Source organism: Ambystoma mexicanum, chromosome 4q, assembly GCF_040938575.1.
Source record: "Ambystoma mexicanum isolate Mex_15411 chromosome 4q, UKY_AmexF1_1, whole genome shotgun sequence".
NCBI classification, from domain to species: domain Eukaryota; kingdom Metazoa; phylum Chordata; class Amphibia; order Caudata; family Ambystomatidae; genus Ambystoma; species Ambystoma mexicanum.
The window spans coordinates 141,918,116-141,940,170 of NC_090928.1; the positions used below are offsets into that span (position 1 = coordinate 141,918,116).

A 22,055-nucleotide genomic window follows, 5' to 3' on the forward strand; every position below is an offset into this window, starting at 1 on the left:
GAGGGAGCCAATGACCAGGAGTGATAGGTTTTCATAACTGTGACATCAAAATGCCTATAAAACCTGCTGTTTCCTGTTGAGTTGTGGAGATATTCTTGAGTGAGAGCTTGGCTGTTAATCTTGCTTTTGCCCCCAGTTTATATTGCAATAAAAACTGGGTTACCTTGCATTTGGCATATCACAATCACTCTGTGTTGTCTCTTTTTTGGCAAATACCAGTTAGAGGGCTATTTGGCCTTTGACCTCTGGTTATTATCTCTTTGAGTATTTGAGTCGCAGCACCTTTCTCTTCAAAGGAGACATGGATTTCTTCACTCCCCTAGCATGTACGATGCCCTTGTCTCAGACAAGGTTTGACTCTGCTTTCTGTCTGCACCAGCGCTTCAGGCCCTCCTATCTCCTTTTCACATGTTTGGGCCTTTCGACCTATAATGACTCACAATGTACTTAATTTGATATATCCTGCCATATTGTTACCCGTTCTAGGTTCTTCTCCATGGCTTCTTCAGGTCGATATAAACTTTGGTGGTAGCGGAGGCAACCTGCCCTTGCTATTTTTTTAACCTTTTGAATTCCTAAATTGGGGCTCTGTGCCCCCCACTGATTCACTGTCATCATGCATGAAGATTGCCCTAAAGGATGATACTGTAGTAAGGTATGTGTGGATGTGGGATTGAAAAGACTGATCACCATACCGTGTCTTTAGTTTTGTGGAGTTTCCTCTGAAAGACCGAGAAGTACACACTGGGCCTCATTGTAAGTTTGCCGGTCTGGAAACACTGGTGCCGGTAAGACTACTGGCACCGTTGTTTCTGGACCGGAGAACTACAAGTCTGCCTGCCAGAGCCGCTGTACCCAACAGGTCTGACCCTGCCAGCGCAGCGGCTATGGTAAGCAGACTTTTCACATGAGCACTGGCACTGTATTTAACGGTGCCGGTGCTCCCGTGTCCCCATTCCCATACAGTCCTATACGACTCTATGGGGATTAACGAAATTGCCGGCACCTGACTTCCCAGCTGCTGGACTTGGAATAGCCCGGTGGCACTGGGAAGACAGGCGCTGGTAATTCACCCCGAGTCTGGCAGCAACCCGCCGGTAGCACTGCAGGGTTATCGCCAGACTCTGAATGAGGCCCACTGTGTCATTTTTCACGCATTCTGCATCAGCGTGCAATTGACATATGTGCAACATGCCTGAGTGCACCCCGGAAATTGAAGCTATACATTTGGTATACGGATAACGTTTGTCGTACAGGTAGTGTACATGTTTATTGCATGTATATGTGACAGCAGGATGTCGAATGCATGGAAGACGTGTTGCCTTTTTAGTTTTGCCTAGATGGCAATAAACACCTATAAGCCGAAACTATGGCATTAGAATCAGGTAGGGAGAAATGGCATAGGAAAAGGCACACAACGCGTGTAGGTGTTGTTTTGTTGTTTACCCACCCATTGACTGCCATGGTACTACTAATCGCCTTGGCCACTCCCTCCCAATTCCTGCCCCTCCAGACCCAAAACATATCCTGCTGGGATCTTTTTTAGCTAACTTTTCTCAAGCCTTACCATCCATCAGTGTGCTCAAAGTGACTGCCAGTGTTTTTTCAAAGCAGTCTTCTAAGATTTAATGACTTAATTGGAGCTGTAAACGTGCTATGCGGGTAGTAAAAATGTCAAGCAGGTCTGCCTTCAGCGGCTTGATTTGGGGGCGCTATGAATTTCCTTCACTGAAATCCTGCCCAAAACAAGCATCGGCAAAGCCAACAGTTTTGGTTTGGGTATAAGTATTAGGCGTTTGCCAGTCATTGCTATTATATTCCCATGTACTTGCACCATTTTATGGCTGGTACCATCGACGGCCAGTGCCGGGCAAATCTATTTCCTGTGCCTAGGAAAAGATGCTCTATGACTCACTGCATGCGTGTGTGTGAAGAGTTGTACCTTAGCCCAGCAGGTGTTGCTGGGCTTCAGATGGGTGTCATCAGGTATCCTCTTCTGCGGTATCTGACTTCACCTGTAGGGAGGAATTGATTTTTGGTCTTTGTATTGTATACAGATTTATAAAGCGCGGCAAAGACCTGAAGGCGTCAAAGCTGGGGGCAGTAAGCTGCCAGAGAGGAAGAAGCTGGGGGCAGTAAGCTGCCAGAGAGGGAGAAGTAAACAGCCAGACTCAGAACAGACATGTTTTTAGTTGCCTACGGAAAGCAGGTAGGGCCTGAATGCTCCAGGTGTGCAGAGGGAGAGCATTCCACAACGTCAGAGCTAGCACTGAAAAAGATCTTCCTCCTGCTGGGAAACAGTCAGCAGAAGCTGGCCGGAAGAGCGAGGGTCTCTCTTAGGATGATAAAGAGACAAACATGCTCTTGTATGGCAGCGTGCGCTATGTGTGTGCGCTTGGGCATAGAGTCAGTCAGTGTTGCGTTGTTGCCTCTTGCGGTCCAGCGTATGCATGACTTGGACATTGATGTGCGATGGCTGCATGCAGTGTGTGCGACTTACAGTGAGCCGCATGGCGTCGCCTCATGCTGCCACCACCGAGTGGGAGAATGCATGACTGTTGTGGGTCAATCCAGAGCAGATGTTCAGGGGCAAGGCCTGGCCATGGCAGATGGCCTGCGTGTTTATTGAGTGCCAACTGCAATACATATGCTCTGTGTCCCCAGGTGCTTGGAGGGCGACGTGAGTGCAGTCTGCGGCCCCTGACATCTCGGGGGAAACGAGCGAGGCGCTAAAATGACATTGCTGTCCGTTGTATTTCCGCCGGAGTGTGTGGCAGGTGTGTGTGCGGCTGTATATGAGCAGTGGATGGCGTGGCTTGGGTATTGTGGCTGGCTTGCTCGTGAAACGCCCGTCACCGGCGCCTTCTGCTGGGGAAGGGCCCGGTAGCACGGAAGTGCACGGTCACCCGCACCGTCGCGTATGGGGATGCGTTCCCCGCAGTGTGTGGAGGCCTGGTTTTCTGGACCCCACCAATCTATCCTTTGCAGTGTGGTATGAGGCGAGAGGTGGAATGTGTATAGTACCTCGTCGCCAGACATGCCAAACTGGCTACTTCAGTGCAGAGAGAGGCGCGCACGAATGTGGTGTTCCGGGCATAGGGAGTACCACAACTACACGTGCTGGGAGGGCCAGGGTTGCACGTAAAGTACGCCTTGTTACTAGGGGCCCGATTCATGCAATTTTTGCATGGTTTAAAAGTGACTTGGCACTGCCAACTCAAACCCCGATTCATGGAACTGTGCAAAGTGTACTTTTGCAGTGCAAAGTCGTTTTGTGCTGCAAAAATGACTTTGTTCTGATCTTGCACTGGAAAAAGTATACTTTGCACAGTTCCATGAATCGGGGGTTGTGCCAGCAGTGCAAAGTTACGTTTCACCAGTGCAGAGTCGCTTTGCACTGCCACCAAAAATGCCATGAATCGGGCGGCTCCATAAATAGGTGCGCTTTTTGATTACACAGCAGGAATGCAGGTGGCCCTTTTACAGGTTGCTGCCAACTCTTTCAGGGGTGTATCACAAGGGTTTGCGCTGTGTCTGTGTATATCTACCCCCAGTGTGTAGTGGTGAAACACATTTTGCATCATTTTAGATCTGTTTGGAAATGTGTCGTCTTTCTGGCGTGTTATTCTAGCAAACGGAACTTTATGCACATGTAATGTACACTGGCCTATCGGGGTCATGCGTGGCCGGGTGCCACTTGTACCCTGCGTACACGCGATTGTATCCAGTGCTGCACCTTCGTGACTTGCCGCTTTACACATACGTGTCCGCTTTTTCCAGCTACTGGAGCCGGGCACATATACCGTCCATGGTAAACAGTGGGAAGGATGGACCAGCCCTGCTGGACTCTACAGTTCTCTTCGGCGATAACGGACGCATGCGGGGGGGTGGAGATGGCAGGCTCCCCATCGGGTAAGAACCGTGCAGTCCACTTGACGGCGAATATCGGGTGGGCGATCGTAAACAGTGAGGGTCCAAAGTCAGCACAGAGCCTCTCCTCCAAGGAGGAATGCGGGTCGAGACGCGTATGATATTTCGCCTTTGATCCTTTTGCAGTGGTGCGTCCTGGCTGCAGTTTAGACCAGAGCTGGAAATGGAAAACATGTATTGGGGGAACCGTGGGGGGATAGGGCTTTGGAAAGGGGCGGGGCCAATGGGCATGGCCCCTGCCTGATTGCACACAGTAGAACCCAATCCTGGAGATTTGCATAAAAGCAAAGCGCATTGTGTGAACAACATAATGTCCACAATTTTAAATAACTGTTTCTTATAGTGATTCATTAAGAAAACCTTTTAAGCAAATAATGGACTCTTCTGTTTTGATTGGTCACTACATTCACCCTAATAAAGAGATGGCTGTAAAATGCAGGACATATACACCAGTTTTAATTTAGAAGAAGAAGAATAGCTGTAAAACTGCACGTGAGGCTCTGAACTCTTGCAATGACAGAATAAGAATTGCTTGTACAGCAGCACAGCTCATGGTCGTGGCCTGTTCTCTGCACTGTTTTCGACTACATGGTAGTCATTAATTATGAGATTTGGCTGTAAATTGCATATAATGCATTGTTTGCAATTCTGAACCCCCACTAATCTATCCTTTGCAGTGTGGTATGAGTCAAGCTATCACATGCCAAACAGCTCGTATGTGGTATTCCGGGCCAGTATGCCTTGTTACTAAGGGCCTGAATCCTGGAATGTTTGCAGTGTTTAAAGTGACTTATCCCTGCCAACACAAACCCTGATTCATGGAACTGCGCAATATGTATTTTTGCAGTGCAAAGTCATTTTGCACTGTATTTTGCGCTGCAAAAATACACTTTGCGCAGTTCCATGACTCAGGCAGAATTACCACTGGGCGTTGGCAGGGATTTGTTCAGAGTCCATTGGACTGTAGGGGGCTTTTTCGATGGAATTACCGCTGCAATAATTCTGCCAAAAATGGGCAGAAAGTCCACCAGCGGTATATGGTAATTCCGGCTAATCACCTGCACTGTCCTCATTATGAGTATAGTGGTAATGATAAATGTGGTATTTTAAAAATCACTCGTTCTTAAGTACCACCTAATTATGAGTTGGGATTTTATTGGATATTTACTGCATGGTGTCCACAAAGCATATTGCAAGCGTTATAGCTGGGGTATTTACCCCAGGGAGTACTTTCTCTGGACCCATTTTTGGTGATAATGATGTGTTTTTTACATAGCACCTTCATCCAAAGAGCTATCCATCGCAAGTCCCCTTTGCCGGGCAGTATTACAGAACCTTTGCACTGGTGCAAGCGCAATTAGAACTAGAGCAAAAAGTGTCCTAGTGCAAAAAAGGAATAATACATTTTTGCACGAGAGGACTCCCTGCCCTAGTACTAGTCCTTTGCCCTGATGCAAAAAGGCATTGGCCAATCTGTTTTCTGCACCTTACTTCTGATTGTACTGGCACTGGTGCAAAGTTTCTTTAAGATGGTTCATAATTAGGTTTTTTTTTTATTTTTAAAAGGAGACATTTTAAATAGCCGTTTTAAGTACGGTTATCCACCTCACAATGAGGCTGTATGCAAAAGTCAGTCTGATATACAACACACCTGCACGGTGGGCTTTAAATGCTCAGCGTATTCTCTGGCCAGATACATTGGTGAAAAGAGAATGGCAGCACCTACTGCTGGGAATGGCAACCGTTGTGTACACCAACCCCTCTTAATAGTTCACGGGGCGCTGTGCCCTTTAACAGAAGCAGGTGTAAAGCAATAAATCCCACTGCCTCCCACACACTGGCGTCGCCCACCAATCATGCCCGTGATCAGAGAGGTGGCACACAGCCCGACCCCTCTGACATTCTCTCATGGTGTCAATGGGCGCCTGATAAAAGGCCGGCGCCGCAGCAAAGTGCGTGCGCCAATATAGCCACGGCTGTGAGATATGGGTACGTTCTGTTCCAAAGCATCTGACTTGATGTATACGGCACGCTGCATTGAAGCATTGTAGACTGGCGCCGCTCCAGGCGGAGTCCCGAGGACCCTCTGCGACGGCATAGTGCACCACCTCGGGACACTATTCATCTGGCACTACACTGCCGACGGGGCGTGCTGCCTGGGCCGCGTTTCAGCACAGAATCCCCACAGTCTAGTAGTGCATTGGTCTTGTGTGCGCCACTTGGGGGCCATTTTCTGCCACACGACGTATTGGAGCAATATGATGTTGGTATTCCGAGGGCTTCCGCAAATTATTACCACACCATGGAAAAATGACCAAAGTACACAGGTGGCAGGTAAAAACAGGTCAGCTTTTTAGTTTGAGTGATATTAGGCTCTCGCTTCTTGTACTGGGGGAGGGGTGTCCACTAAATATTCCCCGGAACGTTGACCGATTTATATGTGTGGTTTGAAAGTGTGGGCGTGTGTTTTTAGACTAACTTTTGACGCGAGGACGTCCGAGTGGCGGCGATTGGTTCCTGCTGCGTTCCCTGATCCCGTGCGCGCGATGCTGATCGCGGCCTGTTAGTTATTTATTGATTTTAAAGTATTGTAAAGGATGTATTTTTGTTTGGTAATGTGGTGCCTCTAAAGCAGAGGCTCTAAAAGAGGATAATGGGGGGTATGAATCCATGAAAACGGATATTGGCTTAAATTCTGGTACATGAGCTTGGCCGCCGGATAGTTGTTTTCATAATTTCATGCGTGCGAATTCTCATGTAGGCACTCGCTCAGCGACCAAACAAGCACGTTTTGGCTAGTAACGAGGAAGCTAATGCGACTATTTGTTAAAATGCGACTGTTCCCACCCAAATCCTTACAGTGAGGAACACATGGTGACTACTGACTCGCACCTCACAGGTAGGAATTATAAATATAGTTGTTTAAATGCCGCTAAATTGTTCGTCATAATTGGAAGTGTGGGCTTTGCAGCATGAAGCCTGAGGAAACGGGTGGCCGTCATTGCGTCTTCCAGTGCGTAGGCCATCTACCAAGGGCCCCGGGGCAGGGCTCGCGGATTCCTTTGCATTTTCCACAAAAAATAAAATCGAAATATTTTTCTCATGAAACTGTCAACCAAGCATGTGATTTGGCGCACTATTTTGTTTATTACCACATGTTCGCAGTTTATTTAAAAAAAAATGTACAGGTGTGCACAAAGCACGCCTGTGGAGTTGTGGAAATTGTGCACAGCGCGCGAATTAAAATGCGTAGCTGAGCCGATGCGGATCGGACACATTTTGAAAGATTATACTTTAATTTGAAGTTTAGATGGGAATACTGCATTGCGCTTGAAACGGTGTGATGTGTGCATTCTGTCCCGATTTGTTTTTGGTTGTTGTCATAACATGGCTTTGAATGTGGGCATTTTGAGAACAGAGGTGTTACAGTTTAGGGGAGGTGCGGCGTTGTATTTCGAATAAAATAAGACCCACATCAGTGCCTTTCACTTATGGGCGAAAATAAAATAAAATCCCCAGCTCAAGTTGTGAGGACATTGTTGAGTGGTATTTGTTTTTGTATATGGCGATTTTCGTTCCGACGTATATCTACGTATTCCCCCAAGAAGATTTTTGAAATGTGACGTAAAGTGTATGCAGGGTCTGGCTTGTTTTTACAGCCATGACTCGGGCGACTTAAATACCGGCAGCTGCAGAGGGACGTTTTCTAAACAAAAGAAAGGTTTATACGTTGGAGGCAGCGCGTCCCGTGCCTGGGGTGTGGGTGTGAGCTGCGCTGACCCGGTGGAGGTGGGTGGGTGGCACCGCTGCATGGGCGGGGCGTGAGCGCGAGGCCCCTCCTGGCACCTTAGGATCTGTCCTGGGAGGTGCGGAAATAGAAGTGGGACTTGGATGGAATTGGAAAGGCACATGCATGGTGCAGCGCATAGCCTGAAAACGTCACCTGCAAACAGGGCCACATTTTTCACAAGTCTACATGGATTCTTCGTTTCTCTAATAAAACACGTATTTTAAGTGCAGGGTTATATATATATATATATATGTTCAAAATGCTGCCATTTTCGTGCAGATGATTCAAGCTGCACTCTCCATAGTTATTTTCAGGCCAATCAATCCCAATTGGAAAAAATATCAACTGCCGGATCCACACCTTGTTAACCAAAGTAACCTTCCTTTATTTTTCTTACAGGGAAAATCGTGTAGTACAAAACATGGAAATCATTTTAAAATCTAAAAATGACCAAAGTACACAGGTCCTCCCAAGTGCAACAATCAGTTTGCAGAGATGTTCACGTGTTCCGCGGCCAACTCGCCGCTTGTTCACATAAATGCATAATTAGTGTAGAAGAGAAGAATTCAATCCAAGACCCCAGCCTCAGTTGCTGTGCAAAAATAGTCCTTTATTATTCCATGGTTGAGGACAAACAAGAAAGGCAGCAGCAAAAGACACACACTATATATATATATATATATATAGTATATATATAGTGCCTTCCTAACAGCGTACCACGGTATGCACTTTCTTAATTATTTTAGCTTCTACAGAGGCAGAAAAGTATATCCGGACGTACTTTTCTGCCGCTATAGAAGTTAAAATAATAAAGGATTTCTGTTTACTGGGACTCATAGCCTGATTACTCATGATAACGCTGGAGTGCGGGTTATTGGTACGGCAGTGCCTTTTCTGTGTAGGAATATATAAATATCTATATATAAAGAAAGAGGGACAGAGGGAGAGGTGGATAGATATAATATAGCAGTCTCAGGGGTGAAGTCCTAAACAAAAAGGGGGAGGACTCATTAACATATGCCCTGGAATGTGACTTCACCAGAAATTAGCATATCCAGGTAAAATACGCTAATTTCATTCAATTGTCTTTGCATAACCATACAAATTGCACAGGGCGAATGGCATTTGCCTTTCATAAAATCAACACACTCAAAAAACTTTTTATAATAGGGTTTGAAAATGTAAAAGGTGTGCATTTTTTAAACTCCAAGAATCAAAGCCAATGTTTTCCCTGGAACATGCACTCCCGAAATGTGACATTTCACCTTTAGCTGTTTGGTATTTTCCACCAGGTTATATGGTGCAGTGGTGAAGCGCCCAACCTGCCCTTCTGGCGACCGCGGTCGGCATAAATTCCTAAATTCAAAAAAGACAAAGTTTCTCATTTTACAAAAGACCTCTAAATTACCAGTGGGGGTGGAGGGGTTAGTGGAGTCCGCCCTGTCAAAAAAAGTGATCGGACCCTGTCCACCTGTTTGTACCCTTCACTTGAGCCCTGAGTTTGGTACAGTGAAGTGGTGTTGTGATATATTGTTGAGGCATTCCCCCATGCCAGGCACCCACAAATGTGTAGGATCTAGTAGAACCTTCAGAAAACACACTTCCATCAAGCCATCCCATTATCAAAGTTCACCTGGTGCGTTTGCGTGTGTGTGGGGCACAGGGGGGTGGCACGTGTTACGACAGTGAATGAAGTTACTTTGTATTGGGGCATAGATTGTGGGGTTGTTTGGAGTTGTTATTGCTGGTGTGACAAATATTTACTTTTTGGGCTGGGATGTGTTGTGAGTGGTTCAGAATTAAGGCGTGGTCATGCGTTTAGGCAAACATAAGAGTCGTCGTTCTAAAATCCCAATTCTTTTTCTCAGTATTTTAAATGGAGTTGCCTTTTAAAATTGTAACACCTTGTCTTTCTGGTTTTATGCTGTAATAGTAATTGTTAATGGCTAACGCAAAATAACATGCGCTCTTTCTTTCTTTCTTTCTTTCTTTCTTTCTTTCTTTCTTTCTTTCTTTCTTTCTTTCTTTCTAGAACGGGGTTGTCAGCTTTATGGACGGCCAGGGTCCCCCCTTCTGGTGGTTATCGCCCTTTCGTGATTGTTGACTTTTTTAAAGAACGAACTGCACTTTTCCTACTGTGAAACAACTGTCTACACAAGGATGAAACATTTTTACTACACCAATTAACATCTATGTTTGTCATTTCAAGAATTTAAAAAAGATTACTCTTTAGAATTATTACATGGTGACAGATACTTTTATTTTCACACACAATCTACTGTGTGAAGGTTTGTTTAAAGACTCACGTTTTCATCTCAGCTTCTCTCTCCAATAATTGTTGACTGTGCGTCTGCAATAGTGCACGTTTGTAACTCTAAAACTGCATGGTAAGGTCCCTTTGCTTGAATGTCCACAAATAGTGTTTAAAAACACAAAAATCTGTACACCCACTTGAAGGATGTCAATCATATTTCCAGGTGCCCTACAACAAAATAAGGTCGTGGGTGAGTAGATGAAGTACCTTTGCTGGATGAGAGGGAAGTGGGCACATGAGACAGGACAAGGCCTACTAATGAGATTTTATTTGGGCACTAACATTTTGAATATCTACATTAACAAATACATAGAGTTGTGGTCATGGACGTTACTCTGCATCTGAAACCCCCTTCTCCTCGTCTTCACCCGGTCCTCCAAGCCCCACCCACTGACTCAATATCTCTACTCACTTCTGTTACCCTCCAGCTTTGCTGCCGGCCCCGCCCATTTGAGGCTTTAGCCCCGCCCCCCGCGCCCGCGGCCCCGCCCAGGTCGCACCTCCCCAAGCTGCTGATAAATGACTAGTACTGTCGCTGCCGCCGGAATGCAGAGCTCTGCTGCCCCAGGCCCCAGCGCTGTCACCTGGAGGCTCCGCGACGGCCACACCCACTATCCCCGGCAGCGCTGCCTCGGTGCCCCGGGCCGCCCGGGCGGAGAGCATGTCCACGGGCTCCCTGAGCGATGGCGAGGAGCCCTCCGAGGGCCCGGACTGCGGAGAGCACAAGATGGACGGCACCTCCAACGAGAGCGGCGGCGACGGCTCCCCGTGCGGCTCACCCCGCAAGAGGGGCGCGAGCGGCCGGCGCAGGAAGGCGGGCGGCAAGCGGAGCCCGGCGGCCGGTCCCGAGGGCCGGCAGGGCCAGAGGAACGCGGCCAACGCGCGCGAGCGCGCCCGCATGCGCGTGCTGAGCAAGGCCTTCTCGCGCCTCAAGACCACCCTTCCCTGGGTGCCCCCGGACACCAAGCTCTCCAAGCTCGACACCCTGCGCCTGGCCTCCAGCTACATCGCGCACCTGCGCCAGATCCTGGCCAACGACAAGTACGAGCACGGCTACATCCACCCCGTCAACCTGGTATGGAGCGCCCGCGCCCTGCGCGCGCGCGCTGAGCTGCTTTGACAAGCACATGTCTGCACCTTTTCTGCATTTGGGTGGCTGCGTGGTACATGTTGTCCTGCTGTGGGCTTTTGTGCGCGCGCGGACAATTAATGTACCTGTGTTCCTATGGGAGACATAGAGGGTTGAGGGAACATACAAGGGCGGCCTTTGTATTGGTAATTCTTCCAGGCTTGTCTCATATGCTTAATTATGTCTTCGCCCTTTATGACAGTTTTTAAATATATATATGTATATATATATATTATATGTGTGTGTGCGTTTGCAATAAGTGTGCAAGACTTTCGATTTGTTTCTGCGTGTAAGAGTGTGTATCTGAGTGCCTGCAATCGTCACTATTGCATGGGCGTGAAGGGGCGTGCATTTCTCTGCATGCACTCATTCGGACCAAAGGCTCACTTTTCTGCGTTAAGCATGCACGCTGTGCTCTCGTAGAGTGTGCATTCAGCTTTGCATGCATATGTGTAATGATGTGCTTGTAGGGGATGCGTAAGCGTGTTCGTTGCTGCGTGTTTTTTTTTGGGTGTGTGTGTGACATCTCAATTGATTCTAGCTTGTACCCGAGGCTTGTTAATGTTATGGACAGTCGAGTAGTTATTTATTTGTGAAATTGCCTTGTTTCTATAAAAATGCGCGAGGTTTGCAAAGCGCAAATGGAAGTTGGTTGCTCATGTATACGGTGTTCAAAAGGAAATGCACGACCCCCCTACTTTCAAGTACGCCCGGAAGACAAAATCAAAGCCATCAGGAAGGCGCTTTGCAATGGAGACACAGCGTCGTGTGCTGTAAACGCACGAATGCAATACCCTGTCAGCAATATGGACGATGTATGTGCAGTATATGGAAGCTGACAATCATGTCATATAATGCCAGATACAAAAGCATGACCAGTGTTGCGACCGCAGGCCTGCACCACACCCTCTGCCAAACGCACAGCGGTGCGAAGCCACAAAACGGACAGCGTCCCATGCAATCCCTGATAAATGCACAAAAAGAGCAGCCTCCTCGGTGGAACCGGCCTAACATACCTACATATTCGATAACGTTATCGGCGGAGAAAAAAAAGACTGTAAATCAATTGGTCTGTCTGTGGGACCCAGACTATAAATCAACGCGCGGTGGAACTCTCCATGCACATCTGCAAATGCAGCGGCTGCGTGCAGAGGTCACTGCTTCTAGCCGGGCCCCCTATTAATCACTCTCGGTATTCAGGGAGTAGTTCGCGCTGTTGTCTCTTCTGGGGTTCATTGCCTAGCCATGTTTACATAACGCTTTCAAATGTATCTTGTAAATGTGCGATCCCGCCTTCACGGGGAGAGAAACGCTGCGAGCAGTGGTTCTGCAGCTCTCTGCCCTCAGCGCCTTATGTGCAACACATACCATCGCACTGCTTCCCCTAAAAAAGTAACACAAGTGTATTGAAGGGATAACGAAACATAAGATGATTTTGTACTTGCATTACTTTTTTCACGCTATAGTTTGGTTACAAAACCGATGGGAGCATCTGTTGATGTAATGTGCACGCACGGCGATTCGTTTTGGGATTGCTTAAAAGAAGGGACACTCTTCATGAAATAATGCCACCGCGGAATAGAATCCTGGCGCGCACTTTAAAATGAGCATATGTGGGGTGGTTGCGAGGCTTTCCTCCTCTTCCTCGCCTGTCTGGCGGAGGAAACGCTACTGTCTCATGGTAAATGCTTTGGGTTCCAACACTCTATTGGCGCGTTTAGAGCGATTGTTGCTTCTACTATTTGCCTCAGAGAAGTTTAAGGTAAACATTATGGGAAACGAATGGTGCACATTGACTGTCCCAATGCAGATTCCTAGTGACCGGTTGTCAGTAGAGTTTTACAGGCCTCAGTTAGCCATTGCGTTTCTGCGCACCTATACAGAAACGGACTACACGTGGCTAGCGGCTGGTTAATTGCACCCAACGAAAGCCACGAAGAGCGCGATGAATGACCCTATTGCCCAATTAAGCATATATAAAAATTAGAATTTCACTCTGAGGCTCTAGGTTACAAAAGCCGTTTACAATGGCGCAGTCCCATGAAACATTTTTTTGTAAATGAGGCCCTGAGGCATCTCTATAGTCCCCCAGAATGTCCACATTTGCGCTCTGGGGAGCTAAAGGCACACATATCGATGCGCTATATTGTTTTTTTTTTTACTTTGAAATACAACGCGTTTACTTACGTATGTGTAGAAATATGATTTATCTTGGTTACACTTCGTTTTGCGTATTTTTCTATATATTTTACTGCGACGAAAATGTAGTCTTGGAGCCCGATTTTTGCACGGTTCAAAGTGACTTTGCAATGCTTAAAAGCGTCTTTGCACTGCCGTCACAAACCCTGAGTCATGGAACTGTGCAAGGTGTATTTTTGCCACGCATTTTTTTTTTTTTTTTTTTTTTGCAGTACAAAATGACGTTGCACAGCAAAAGTACACTTTGCACGGTTCCATGCAAAAATACACTTTGCACTTGTCCATGAATCAGGGTCTGTGTCAGCAGTGCAAAGTCACTTTGAACCGCGCAAAAAATATTTTAATCGGGCCCATATAGCTTTTTCGTCCATTCCAAACGAGCATGCAGCAAATGGGGGTTTCCCGCGAGAGAGGCCGTGAGCTGAGTAGATGCTTCCCAGAAAGCGGGGAAAGGGGTTGATAACTGCGATGCGGGCGTCTGGTCTACATGGGCTCACTTGTAAACACCGGCGAAAGCTTGGCTTTCCGAGGGACTACAGGACAGGGAACCTACTCCCCATAGCCTAGCTGAGGCAGGGGTGAGGGGGAGAGGTCCTCAACTGTGATATGATATGTTAGGTTATTTATAACGCGCTTAATACCCAGAGGTTACTAAGCGCGGACCCGGGAATCGAACCTGTGTTGCTCTAGGTGGTCTTGCTTCTTGCGAGCACATTGCCGCTGAGCTATCGTCCCGAGACTATAAACATGTTATTGCCATAAAGCGGGACCTGCCAAACTGCTCTTCCTTTCCAGGCAGACACGTTCGTCCCGCGGCTGGAGCTGCTGTGAGGGATTGGTAGAGAAGGCCGTTGGGATGTTAAGGGTTTATTTGACAGGTTTTCAGCCATGTGTCTGCCACGGATGACGCAGGCAAACGGTGTGGTTTACGTCTGAAACTACTAGGTGCTTCCACGGGATTGAGGGTTTTTGATGTGAGACTCCATTCAGATTGTCTAGCCAATGGAAAACAGGAGGGTGGGTTCCAAGGTGTGACCGTTAGTCCGTGTGGTTGAATTGCTCTTGTACATTTGCCAACACTAACTCTTGGCATGTTTCTTTTTTCTCCCTAGACGTGGCCCTTCATGGTGGCTGGCAAGCCCGAAAGTGACCTGAAAGAAATGGGCAACGGCACCCGCCTTTGTGGACCTACGGCCTCCTGACCCCTTCTTTCCCCATTGCCTTCCCGCCAAAACCAGCACTAACCCCCAACAGACTCTCCTCAGAGCATGGGAACATTATGCGCCGCGTCACAGGCACCCTCTCCAAGATGAGGCCGCGCTCTTACCAAGGAGACCCCGTGTATGTACATTTGGGGAAAAGGGACAATTTGCCAAGAGACTCGCCCAGATATTTAAGCCTCTCCTTTGCTGCGTCAGCCTCGCTGGCTCGAGCGCTGCGCAGCTAGATGTGTAATCTGTTGTCTGTACATTGTATGTTGTCGAATGTGCGTTTCTACCAATGGTTGACTTTGATAGTCACAGCTGTAAAGTATTTCACTGAAAAGATATAAATATATATTTTCCTTCTAACACATTGAGTAATTTCGTCGAATAAACTGTGGGGCTCGATGTGGTTTTTTTCAAAGGCAAACAAGTTAAACCGAAACCCATCTCGAGAGCTCTATGGCAAAGAAGGCGCGAGTGAGAAGAGTTGACTGGGGGCGGTGGGGGTTGGGGGGCGGGGGGGGGGGTTATTTGTTTAATTGAGTGGATATGGATCCTGTTTTTTCAGCCTGTGTTTGAGGGAGAGACGAAGCTAGTGACCCTGCCGGTGATCTGACCCCGCCTGGATTTAGGATGACTGCTTTCAGAGGGGGGTTTGGGGGGGAGGTGTCAACTGGAGAGGACCACCGGGTTGCAGCCACCAGTAAGAGGGGCGGATTCTGAGGGTCACTCGCAATTCTCCGTTGTGAGGCTCCGTCAAGGGCCTTGTGATGGGGGGGGGAGAGGGGCGGAAGGCCACCGCGTGAGACTTGCACCCACCGAGGGAGAGCGTGGGGGGGGGGGGGGGTGTACGGTGATCAAAGAAGCAGCCTTCACTGGTGTATATTGGCAGAGGAACATTCATTCCCTGGTGCAAAAACGTATTCAAATAATACGTTGTTGGTTCTTCATGTAATAATACCGATTCATGGCACCCTTTTACGAATCAAGAGGACCCCTGCTACAACGAGGGCGGCAGAAAGAATGAAGGGTGGCGATAGCATAACATCTAATGGCCACAGAAGGAACAAGGCATCATCGAAACAAGTCCGTGCCGCGGGTCAAATCCCTGTCCGTATCCGCCTCGTGTGGCAGCGCCTGGAAGTGTGCTGCTCCCAGGAGTATGATCTGTGGTACGGGCCAGCAGCCATGGATGCTTTGTGGCCTGCATGTTCGTTCAAACATACCCGGTGCTGAGATGGGCCTGGAGAGATTACATCGCGGTAAACAGATAGAGCCAGGCAGGGATGGAGATAAGGCAGACAGGAACCCACCGCAGGCTCTGCTGATGCGCCGGGTCCCACGCGCTGTTTAATTTTCCGGGTTTGTGACCGCACTGTTTACAAGAGGGCGCGCGTGTTTATACTGCTCTCCCCAGCTTTACATTTCTAATTTGCTCGCTGGTACTCTAACTCACCCCCGCCCCCTTACCCCCAACACTCTCAATCACTTTTGCACTTTGGGGTGTCTGTAGGCAGGCGATGACACAATGCCAATATCCTGTAATTCTGCTGTGTTTGTTCACTCGTGTACACCCCTCCTTTCACACACTACCTTCATATTGGACGAATTCAGTGTGTTAAACATTCCCCACGATCGTGCCTCACAAGATTTCTTTTTTTTTTATTCGGAAATTTTGAAATATGATTAATTTCTTTTCCTACCAATTTCTCCGTGGGGCCAAATGTATGTATTCTTAACGCCCTTGGCAAGTTCCCTCTAAGTGCATTAAACTTGCATGAACTCCTGAACCCGCACTCCCATCCTCGATATCTCTCGGAAAACTTTCTAAACAGAACTTGACCGCAAGTGTGACATCATGGTGAGGCCACGGTTTCCCCAAGAAGCGGCTAACGGGAAGTGGAGAGCAAATCTACAGTGAGGCTTAGCAGCTTGAAACAACCTGAGAGAAATGTTAGGGCAAATTATATTCTCTGCAGTCTGTTGCGTGTGACGTTGTGCGTGACTTGTAGTAGTCATTTTATATAGAGCCTTTTCCCATTTGTATGGCCTCAAAGCGCTTTGTGCTAGGACCGCCCTTGGGGACCGAAGTCCATGTATGGGAAAGTTCTCAGAGGAGGCTTAAGATGCGTTATTGGCCAGGATTAGGACTTGGGAGGGCTGACTAGCCTCCAGTAAGCAACCCAAGAGGTCAGGCATGTGGACGGGTGCTGAGGGAGGTCACGGTAGGGCGCTAGTGCAGGAAACTCAATATGTACCCAGCTATACCAAAATTTGGCGTAGGTTGTCGCTGTATTCTAATGGCAGAGGTGTTGAGGTAAGGCTGCCGGTTCAGTGCGAAGCGGTTATGTGACCAGCTGGAAACAAATTTGTCAAAGTCGTAGCTGCATTCTAGAGTGCATGGATGGGAAGCCGTGCCGGCAGCAGATGTCCAACTAGTGGTGCATTTATACATGCCTCAAGCTCAGATGGAGCTTATTTTTGATGTTGCTGTGTAATCCGATCGTCTGTGGGGAAGAAAAGCCAGCTACCTTCGTAGACTTTTTTAGGCACTATGGACAGGTTACCCTCAAATCTAGCAGGTGCAATAGACTGACTGTCCTAGAACATCTAGATGGGACAGACGCACAACCATAGAAACTCTGATTATGGGATTCTCTAAGCGCAATAAACAGGTTACCTTTATAGTCTTACTACGTAACTTCCAAGAGTACGACGTCCTTTCAACGTGGGAAGTTTTTTCGCAGGGGTTTTTACCATGATTTTTTTAACAAAAAAAAATGCATCAAATTTTGAGGGGGGGGGGGTAGGCCAACATATATGGGGTGTGGGTGTTCGAGAATAGACACAAAATAAAAGGGGATGGGGATTTGGGGGGAATCCCCACCACCCCCAAAAATAAAAATTGGATGAGTTTTTTTCATTAAAAAATCTGCAGTTAAAACCCCCCAAGAAAAAACATCCCACAATGAAATGACATGGAACCCTTCCAAGTTATATTAAGTGCGACAAGGATCCCTGCATTTAACCACTGTGCATTACAATGGCTAACCTAAGCAGTTATAAGTGCAATGGAGGGTTATCAACATATCTTTGGGCATCATCAGCAGGCTGAACATTATAAGGTGTACATGCTCTAAGTGTTACACAAGTTTTAACCTGCATGTGCTTTCTTCTAGTTGCAATGCCAGGCTTCCCACATATCTAAGTATAACCCCATGGCTTGTTGTCTGCTTGCCAAAGACTGTCTTTATAGTATTATCCTACTGTTCTCTGCTTCCCTCAGAATACCCAAAAAGCTCTTGCGTGTGCTGAAGTGGAACGCACAACCGAGCTTAGGTGCCTTAGGGACTGATTTTCAATGGGATTGCCCCATTAAAAAAAGCTTCTGTGAAATAGGCCCTTAGAGTGGTGCCTCCACTATGTTCAAAACCTGGTGGTGTATACTCACAACACAGCAGGCCCTGGTGTAAACTGGGGTCTGTTATTTCATATCCGTCATGTACTGCGAAGGTTTGAAGAAAGAAGAAGCGCGCTTCGGCCAAACTGGTCTGACACCCGGTGGCCATTGTCCCCTGATAAAGCGACAGGCGGTGTGTGGCTGCTCCCCCATGCCGTTATCAGTGAGGGGGCTAGTGCCAACTACTGCCAGCTATGTGGGCCACCACAGAGAAGGCACGTGGAAAGTGAAATCTGTTGAGGGTTGTTGAACATACTGGGAATTCTGGTTCCCGCATCCCTATATTCTGATAGGCTGTGGCCTTGGTGAATGCTGTATCCTGACGTCGTGGCAGTGGATGATGGAATGAATAGCTGCTGTGACGTGCCGGCAGGGGGATGCAGCATCTTCTCTTCCAGGATTTATTTTTTCTTCTTTTGGGGCTCCTGTAGAGTGTGGGGAGAGAGAGAACCTGGTATATATTGTGTTGTATATAGTTCACGCATGCCTCCACTTTAGAGTGCCGCAATGCTGGTCTATACGGGTCAGCGCACGGGGAGGGTGAGACTGGAAGGAGCGACCATACACAGCATTAACTATGTCATGAATTCCACCTCAGCGATTCCAGTCACACCAGAGTCCTCTCGAGCTTCACTTGAGTTGTCCATCAGGTGTCGCTCCCCTTGGTGGCCCGTAGTTAATAGCTACCCATCTATAATTCTATATTTTGTTAGGTTAATCTCCCAATTGAGTGGTTTATTTGGGGGTGCGAGGTAAGCTACATTTGCCCCCCCCCCTTTGAGGAATCTGCGCCAAATTTGCAGAGGACGCTACATTTGCATTTTTAAATAGAAATTCTAGCAGATTGCCTGGAGCAGAGTTTCAAAAGTTCCATGTCCTAATCGAGCAACCAAAGGAGTTCTGACTCACGGGTATAGATTCACAGCAAGCAAAGCCCGTGCATAAATATCTTCCTAATTTGAAATCCTTTTTTCGGGTTTGTTGTAAAAATGTTTTGCTTACAAAATGGAAGCCAAATAGATGTAAAACGTGCTAACAAAGCTCACAGTTAATCAAATGCTCGTTTCTTGGCCAAGTTCTTAATACCTTCCATTTTTTTATCATATTATTTTCTTCACTTATTATCAATTTTTTTCTTTCCATCCTCCTTTCCTTACTTTTCCCGTTTTCACATAAACATATTTCTTCTTTCTCCATCTCTCATCCTGTAAATAATTATTTTCTTTTACTTATTGTTTTATTTTTTTGGCCCCTTTGGTGCCCTGTTAATGCCAGTGGTCGAAGTGGGCGGGAGCGGATGAGAGCGGTGCTCTTTTACTTTTTTTAATTAAGTTTGACTGTTCCTATACTTTTATTTTAAAAAGAAACTGTTAACGGAATGGTAGAAAGAAGTTGAAACTTGCACTTTCAGTGCACTGCAGTGAACGTTCCCTTAAACAGCAGGCACATATGTTTTGGGGTTTGTATTGTGCGTTGGAGGGGGCGTGGCGATGGGGTTTGTGGGGAACGCTGGGCAGGCCAGTAAGGAACATAGAACCACGACTTCTTTTCGTACACTTCGACAACTGTTTACAGCGCCAAGATACCTTCAGGGGAAAGCTGGGCTCCACCAAGTTTTGTTAACATAACGGTTCTATTATCGAACTGTCCCCCCTTTTCACCTTTTCATGTGCCTCTTATATTAACTCTATTCCACTTTCTTTCTCTGCCCTCTTTTTTGGCCTTTTATAATTGTTCATATTTCAGTGTGGATTCTCTTTTTTTTCCCACCAAATCTCTGCATTCTTTCTCCACTGCTTCTTTATGTTCTAAGCCTTGCTTTTTACCTAGGCACTTCCTCCCAACTCGCATTCTTACCCTTCCTTCTTTGTTAGAACAGACACAGACCATATTTTTCTAAATCGAAGAATTTCAGAGCCCATCGCACCCTTTGTGCCCGAGAGAACCAATTTACCATCCAAAGGCATCCCGCAAAAGCGGTGTGTCATGTTTGTAGGGGTAAAGGCAACGATGAAACTGTACCCGAAGCAAAAATCCACCAGCGCGTGCACCATTTGGATTTTTTGGGTTATTTGCTGTAATGCGCATTGCACCGTGATATCCAAGTGAATGCCAAGGCTTTGAATGTGGATTAAGCACACGAGGAAATGTGCATTTCCAGAAACCCTCTTCCCCCTCATACCTGCTTATGGTGGGGTCAGGGGGGCTGACTACCACCCACCTGCATAAGGAGGCTGCACGTGCCTGCCTTAGCATAGCCTCTTCATCCGCTCCATTGCAAAAATGCAGGCCATGATTCTCCGGCAGAGGTTTTTTGCAGAGGGCGCAGAGGTGCGTCGCTAAGGGCGCTGTGGAGGTTATAGCCCCAGGTATGTTGGTGGAAGCTCTGGATAGAAGCTCAGGGTCTACAACCAAAAGACTAGCTAGACCCGACAGTCCCGATACTAGCATAGCCCCTGGATCTTTTCCAGACCTAGCAACACGCTTGCCACTCGCAGTGCCCCTTTGCCGGCTGTGGCTCATTTTATGGGTCGCGTAGGGCCTGAGGCTGCATTAAAGACCTGAAAGAAATTGCTCCACCCACGACCAGAGCAACTGCAGGAGAAACGAGACTAAAAGATTCAAGTGTGTGGGGTGCCTCTTGTCTTTGATGTGCATAGAGCCAGAATTAAATAAAGATGTCACCGGAAACCAATAGCCACCATTAACAAGGTTGAGGTCTACGACCTGTGACTCCCATATGTTTTGGATAACTCACCATTGACTATGCTGGCTGGGGCTGATGGGACTTGCAGTCCAAAATCTCTGGAGAGTCAAAGGTTGCAGACCTCGGAACTAGGGTGGTAGTACCACTGGACTCCTCTTCCATTTGACTCTCCACTGTGATATTGTGAGGGGATCATCAGTGTGGCACAGGAAGCATCATCAAGATTGAGGCATGTATACCAGGCGCCATCAATATGACAGTGGACTTCTACAAAGTAAGAAAAGAAACCTTCTACCTGTAGTGAGCGTAGAATGTAGAATAGGCCATTTCAGGTACTAAAACACAGAAAAGAATGGTTTGTATCTCATACTAGCTAAAATGACCTTTCACACTAGAGGTGGTTTGTTTCCCCTTGCTTTTGTTTAAACCCACAATAATGTTGATTGTGTGTGATAAACATGTCTTGTAGGTAGTTGTTAAGATGAAATTCTAGAACCTGGCATGGTGGACAGATTTTAGGAGGGCCCCCTAGTTATAGTGAGCAAGGGAACTCGGAGATGATACCCAAAACCCAATCAAGGGAGCAGTGGAGAGCAGTCCAGGCTAGTCTGAAGAGAGTGCGAGTGTGACCAGGGGTCCACAATGAAGCCACACATTGAAGCACACAATAATTCAATTTAGACAGCAATTTATAAAATGACTGCGCCTCATGACAGGTTTGGGGGTATCCCACCGGTAAATCCGGCGGGATACCTCCAAACGGTAACACCATTACTGGCACCTTGTCTTCGGAATTACCTGCAGATTACAAGTGCCACTAAGGGTATGTTAATCAAGTCCCACAGGACTCCATGGGGGGGATTGCTGGTATTACTGACACCGATGATACCGGTGCTGGTAATACCGGCTGTTTTTTGCCGGTGGGTTTCCAGACTTGCCTCCAGCTCTTGGCTGGTGGTAAATCAGGCCACCCCACAGGCAAACTTGAAACATGCCAGTAACTGAAATTACTGGCACATTAATTTCAGACCGGCATATTTGTAGTGAGGCTCAATATCTTTATTCTAGGCCTTAAACATACACTAAAAAATGTACCAAGCAGGTGATACTACCACACAACGCTCAATAATGAACATATACTGTTACCATAGGTTCTTAAAACGAATTCAATGACTTAAATCAAGAAAAGAAGGTGAGTGACGCAATAAAATGGAGCCAATTCACAAGAAATATGCCCTAGAGTCAGAAGTCCAATCCCTATGAAGTGGGGCCTTGTGCCCAAAAGCCACAATTCTTCACCCCAGAATGTATCTGATGCAGA

At 47.2% G+C, this 22,055-nt stretch overlaps 1 protein-coding gene across 1 annotated transcript; it reads left to right on the top strand.

Annotated features, from left to right (window-relative positions):
• Positions 1–10,591: 10,591 nt before the first annotated feature.
• Positions 10,592–14,972, top strand: TCF21 (transcription factor 21). The gene is made up of 2 exons (XM_069609008.1): positions 10,592–11,109; positions 14,475–14,972. The coding sequence occupies exons 1-2, from the start codon at positions 10,696–10,698 to the stop codon at positions 14,562–14,564; spliced, it is 504 nt and encodes a 167-aa protein (XP_069465109.1). The 5' UTR covers positions 10,592–10,695; the 3' UTR covers positions 14,565–14,972.
• The last annotated feature ends 7,083 nt before the right edge of the window (positions 14,973–22,055 follow it).